Here is a 6,315-nt window from a genome sequence, read left to right as displayed (position 1 = left end):
GTTTGGCTGGATTGACAGTCCCACAGAAAGGGTCGCCGAGCGTGGTGGTGCACGCCTTTAATCCCAGCACTGGGGAGGCAGAGGCAGGTGGATCTCTGTGAGTTCGAGGCCAGCCTGGTCTACACAGTGAGTCCAGGACAGCCAAGGCTACACAGAGAAACCCTGTCTCAAAAAACAAAAACAACAACAAACAAAAAAAGAAAAGAAAGAAAGAAAAAAAGAAAGGGTCGACCCAACACTGACAGATGTGTTCGCTCCACCACCCGCGGCACACACTTGAGGTGGGCGGGACCCAGGAGCTGCTCCAGGCTGTGGGCGTGGCTGTGGGCGGGCCCGGGACTCCAGGGGCGGGGCCGCAGAGGGCGAGAGGCAGCCTGGGAAGCTGCGCCATATTGGCCGCGGCCGCGCTGTATTGTCATAAATAGAGCCGGTTTTGTGGTGTTTCCACTACTCGGTTGAATGCCTCGGCCGTAGTGAGTCGGGAAGTGAGCGAGCGAGCGAGCTGCAAGCGAGCGAAGGGAAGTGGACAGAGGAAGGAAGGAAGGAAGAGACGGCAAGACCAGGACTCCAGAGCGAAAAGACACTCGCTGGGGAGAGAGACGCAGGAAGCGATGAAAGAGATGTCTGCGTAAGTTGGGGGGCGGCGGTTGAGGGCGAGGTGGAGAGAGGTGCGCCGAGGTGGGCAGCCCCGCGGCTTCCAGCCCCTGCGCAGCCGGCCACCCGGCCGGGACCTCCGCTGCCCGCTGCCCGCCACTCCGCAAGGGCAACCTCCCCTACCCGCGGCTCACCTGGCCGCCCTGCGGGGGACCCGGGAGTCGCCGTCAGCCACCCCCACCCCCGTTCCCCGCCGCCCGCCCCTTGAGGACTCCCCCAGACCAGGATAAGGGGGAAAGGCGCGTGTGGCTTAGGAGAAAACGGTCGGTCACTCTCCTGACCCCCAGCCCTGTCTGAGCCCGTCTGCTCCTGTCTGCATTGGCGCAAATACCATCCCCCTGCCTCCCCCACCTCCCGGCCGGCCGGACCCGCTGCTGTCTTGAGGGTTTCAGGAGGCAACGACCTAGCCCTGGCCCGTAGGTTTGGGGTTGCTCTGGGAGAAAGGCTAAAACCCCTATGTATCCCTTATTCCTTCCCACCGGCCCACGGTATCTACCGGGCTGCATCTCTTGCTCACACACCGAGAAAGAAGTCAAGCAGTTTCTGTACTTGCCTAGAATTTATTAGAGCTTCTTACCTTTCACTTTTATCCGGAAGTAATTTAAACATACAGAAAAACAAAAACACCGCTTGTGTAGCCACCACCCATTTCTTCCAAAGAGTAACTTGGGGTGTGATCTTACCTCTTTAATCTTTCATCTTTCTTTTAAAAGAAGTCAAGCATTCCAGTACATCTGAAGGACTCGCCTATCCCTTCTCTGGCTCCATTCACGTTGCCCTTCCGAGGCCCCAAAGTACTGAATTTGGTGTTTATTGAGGCTGCCTTTTTAATGTTGATACTACATATCCATGTGCCTGTGACACATTGTACTTGCTTTAAATTGTTTATAGGTATCACAGTTACTACCTTGCACACTGGTTCTTTAGAACATGTTCTCTCTGACCTTTATGTTAATATTTTCATTTCTAATTAATTTTTATTAACTAATATATTCCATTTATAAACCCACCCCAGTGTAGTCCTTTTAGTGACTATTGTGGGTTATTTAAAAGTTTTTACAGAATGTCAACAAACCTTCTATTTACCTATCTTGTGTACCTGCAAAAAAAATTTCTGTAAGGTCTTTACTTGTAAGCGAAATTCATAGGTTGAAGGGCATGGCATTTATTTTCCCAGTCTTCCACAAGAGAGGTTTAGAAACCTAGGGTTTGAATTTGGAGCTCAGGAGAGTCCTAAATAGCCAGCTTTTTGAGGATACAAGTAAAGCGAAACAAGGAATTAGATTGTCAGAGCTGAAGTACTTACGGAGGAGAGAATGGTGAGGTAGTAGGAGGTTTGTTGAACCTCAGGCCCTCTATGTCAGTCACATAGCACTTTTTTGAGCCCTACTTCTCAGAATTGCCGTTGGGATTGATTATGTGAAAAATCCATCGGTGTCATGTATTTATCACGCCTAAGCCTGCTCAGACAATCTTAACTCTTAGATAGAGAACAGTCACATCTTTAAGGAGAAATACAACTTGAAACAATTAATTGAAGTTTTGTTTGTTCTACAGTAAGATAAAAATGGGAGCTAGATTAAGGTTGGCTTTGCCATTCCTTTTCATGCAGTCATTTCAAAGGCATATAGGCTGGTTTGTTGAGATGAAGTTCCACATGGCCCAGACTGGCCAGGAGCTCTCTGCTGCCTGTACCTCCAGACTGCTGGGATTAGGCCTTGTGCCTACACACCTGGCTAAGCTATCCTGTCTTCTGTCGTATTCTCTTTCTCCCCATCTCATAAAACTTCCAGCTGAAGAACATGCTTTAGTTTGTGGATTTACTCGTAATAAGCCACTGTTGTTTTGTGAGTTTTTGGTGCAGAGGTAGAACCCAGGGCCCCCACATGCTAGATAAACACTGTGTCACTGAGCTATATCTCCAGCCCAAAGCCAATGCTTTAAGCAGTTAAGAACTAACCACTGTTGTATTTTTGTGGTGTTTAAAATTATAAACTGACACGGTTGTACATAATTTATATAGTGATCAGTTTAAAGTAATTGGCATGTCTATCACATTTGTTGATTATTATCCATAATACCAGTTGCCCTACTGTGCTATAGAATGTTAGAATTAATCCTAGAGCCAGGCATAGGAGCACACACCTTTAATCCTAGCCCCAGGAGACAGAGGCTAGTCTACATAGTGAATTCCAGGGCAGTTAGAGCTACAAAGTAAGACCCTGTCTCAAAACGAAAGAAATCCTAGTGTCCAATGACCTTTCTTTAGTGAGAAGGTGTTACTATGTAGCCCAGGCTTTGAATTCAGATTCTTCTACCTTCTGCCTTCTGAATGAAGGCATTAGAGGCATGGGCTACTATGCCTATCCCATTTATTAAACTCTTTTTTTCCTCTCTGTTATTTTTTAAAGGGCTAATTTGCTCATTAAAAGACTGTCTTTTATTTTGAGATTACATTCTTACTGCTATGAAAGCTCCTTATGCAAATATGAAGAAAGGTCGCTAGCAGTTAGAGTACATGCTCATTTTTACTTTTGTAACAAACTTGACCCTGTATCTTTTAGTCATAGATGTAGTCAGAAGTTCTATGGTGGCTTTATCTGAGATTATAATTTTTTTTTACTGGCTAAAGTCTATTATGGGTCACTTGTATCCTTTAAAAGATTGCTATTTAATGTAAAGAATTTGACAGTTATTCAGTGTGGAAAAGATATGAGTTCTAGTCTAAAATGAGGAGAATACAGTTATAAAATGTTAGATTCAAGGAAGAGGTGTTTGTGAACGTAGCTTTCCCAAGGACTAGCCTAGTTGTGATTTCTTTGTAAAGCTAAATTATATCCTAAGGACCTTATGATGGGTTGTTTTGTTCCTTTATTTGTAGGAAGACCATTGTTTTTACTAAGAGTGTCTTTCAAGTGTTTGACTGCTTTCAAAGATTCCATAATGTAGACGGCACTTGACTCAGTCTGCAAGGAGGAGTGGAGCAGCACTGGCGCAGATCCCACTCGGCTCTTTGCGTTTGAACTGAATGGTGTTGATATAGTTGTCTCGATGCCAACATATTCTGCTTTGGGCCCAAAAAGACATCTTAACCATGGAAGCTGTACGAAAAGCCCTTGATAAAGACAAAATAGCCACCTTTCCTTTTTATTTTTTAAGTGATTTCTTTGGTAATGTTCCACAAACTTTTAAGGCAGCTTAAATAACTTGAGTGGATTAAGAGGTTCAGTGTGTCCACATGAAACAATGTGTTAAATTTTTTTCCACTGTTTCTTTTTTCTTGAACAGAAACACCATGCTGGACAGCCAGCGTCAACAAAAGCATTATGGAATTACCTCTCCAATTAGTTTGGCATGTCCTAAAGAAATTGATCATATTTATACACAGAAATTAATTGATGCTATGAAACCATTTGGAGTATTTGAAGATGAGGAAGAATTGAACCACAGGTATGTCATTGAAACTATAAAGCATTTTTACAGTATATAATTTAGTCATTAACTCACACATACTGACTGCCTAGCGATTCCTGCCTAAGTATATAAAAATGCCCCCCAAAAGAACAATTTTGGCTCTCTTGGGACTTAAATTTTTAATATGGATTAGAAAAGGAGACTTAACAACTAGTCAGATAAATAGTTCTAAACATGATTAAGTGCTGGTGGGAAAAATTAATTTGAGGCTAAAAGTCTTTAGAGAAGACGTCATTAAAAGGAAGGGAGCCGTGTGGATGTGTGTGTGGAGGGAAAGTGTCCTGGGCAGAGCCTAAGGTAAGTGTGCAGTGTGTCTATTGAGAAACAGGAGGAGCTTGGAGGACAGGGCGCCTTGTAAGGCACTGTAAGACTTGGAAATTGAAACCCAGGAGGGTTTTGAGAAGAAGATTGGCGTGATCCATCTTGTGGTATAGCCGCTATATTGGGAATAGTCCGTAAGGGCGGTGGGCTTAGGACAAGCGCAGAAGCAGAGGACTAGTTAAAAGGTCAGTATAACAGGTCAGATTGGGAATAATGGTGCCAGACCCTCAGGCCAGCAGTGGGAATAAACAGTATAGTCCAGAAGTGCTAAAAGTAGAGTTACTTAATGACAAATAGAGACAGTTCCCAAAGATGATTCCATAAGTTTCAGACTCTGCATCTTACTTGGTGGACTTCCATCAGTTTCTGGGGAAGACTGGGAAGGAAGCAAGTTTGGAAGAATCAAGAGAGAGTTTTCTGTGCAATTATAGGATGCCTAAACTCATCTTTTTTTTTTTTTAATGTGGGTGTTTATGCCATTGGTTTTAAGTTTAATAATATCAAACTGCATTAGTTAAGTACTAATTAATAAAAATTACCTACTGTAATTATACAGAAATCCCTGAGCACCAGTGAGAGAAAATGCTAGTCTCCTGTACCACACTGAATTGATACAATTCTTTGATAAAGCAGAGTTGACAGTTCAGTTAGCCTAATTGAAGGTAACTTGGGAGTTTGTAGTAGTGTTTTTAAATTTTGAAGACAACTCAAAGACCAAAATATCATCACAATTATCATGTCTGGCATTCTTAGATCGCTCAGATGTGCTGCGTATCAACAGATGTGATAGCATAAGCACATACACAAGCTGAATTTAATGTAGTATTGATACAAAGTTTCTACCTGTGTGTTTATTTCTTTAATATTGTTTAGTTTTTGGTTTTGTCTTAAAGTTTAAATCTAAAGTTCTCTTCCTTTATTATAGGCTGGTTGTTCTTGGTAAATTGAACAATTTAGTAAAAGAATGGATTTCTGACATCAGTGAAAGTAAGGTAAGATTGAAACTGCATAGAATTCATTCTAACAATGATGTGTAAAAGTCAAATTATCTGAAATACTTTAAAATAGACTCTGCATTTGTGCTTCATAGTAACTTTATATATGTAGGAATGTCTACTTTTGTATCTTTGGAAGGATGCCTTTTGCCTTGCTTGCACAGGGCAGTTGTATTTTATTATGGTTGTCTTTTTTGTAGAATAGTAGTATGTGCCAGGTTGTGAACAAATGAAACACAGGTCAATTCATTAGTTTTAACTTTCAGAACTTGCAACTATATCAAAATCTTTATATGAGTATTTCATTTTAAATGGTCTAGTTTGACTCCCATGTACTGGGCCAGAATTTTCAGTTTCAGGAGATCTTAACTTTAGACTTCTTACAAAGTAGCCCATCTGGCAACACTGGCCTTGCTTTTGAGCATAGCACAAGGAGGCTTGAATGAGACTGGCTTCCTGCTCTCCAGCGCCTCATAGCCCCCAGTATCCCTGTTTTCTCTGGCATGGTGACTGCTCTGTGTTTCTCATGTGGAATTCTCTTACTGCACTTGCTTGGATCTTCAGACATAAAAGTTTGCAAATCCTGGTTTATAATTATGCAGTATTTTCCTCCTGGAACTTACCTAGTTTTTCTGCCTTCTTAGAGGGTTTTAGAGTGTGAGTTTTCTGATTTGTTGTGTGACTAGTTTACTTACTGACTGTACTAGGATGAGATAGGGCATGTCCACCTAGGTGGTCAGATGGTTATCTCTCAGTGTCTTAAAGATAAGACTGCTTAGGAAGAAAAGGCTGAGCTAGCACACAGCACCAGGAGGTCAAGTCCAGGTTCAGATGACCCTGCTGTTTTGAGTGGTAGTGGGAGGCAGGGGCA

At 42.7% G+C, this 6,315-nt stretch overlaps 1 protein-coding gene across 3 annotated transcripts in view; it reads left to right on the top strand.

Moving 5' to 3' along the window:
* The first annotated feature begins 342 nt into the window (after positions 1–342).
* The window catches only part of PAPOLG (poly(A) polymerase gamma), a 31,983-nt gene continuing 26,010 nt past the window's right edge, over positions 343–6,315 (top strand). For all 3 annotated transcript variants that reach the window (XR_014782681.1, XM_084799577.1, XM_084799576.1), the window contains exons 1-3: positions 343–628; positions 3,943–4,104; positions 5,375–5,441. Coding sequence is in view for 2 of the 3 variants with exons in the window: in XM_084799577.1 (XP_084655703.1) it covers positions 612–628; positions 3,943–4,104; positions 5,375–5,441 (246 nt within the window). In the remaining variant the exon portion in view is untranslated. The remainder of the gene's footprint in view (positions 629–3,942; positions 4,105–5,374; positions 5,442–6,315) is intronic.

This window comes from Acomys minous (genome assembly GCF_964271855.1).
Source record: "Acomys minous genome assembly, chromosome: 10".
Lineage (NCBI taxonomy): Eukaryota > Metazoa > Chordata > Mammalia > Rodentia > Muridae > Acomys > Acomys minous.
This window is presented reverse-complemented; position numbering and strand designations above follow the sequence as displayed.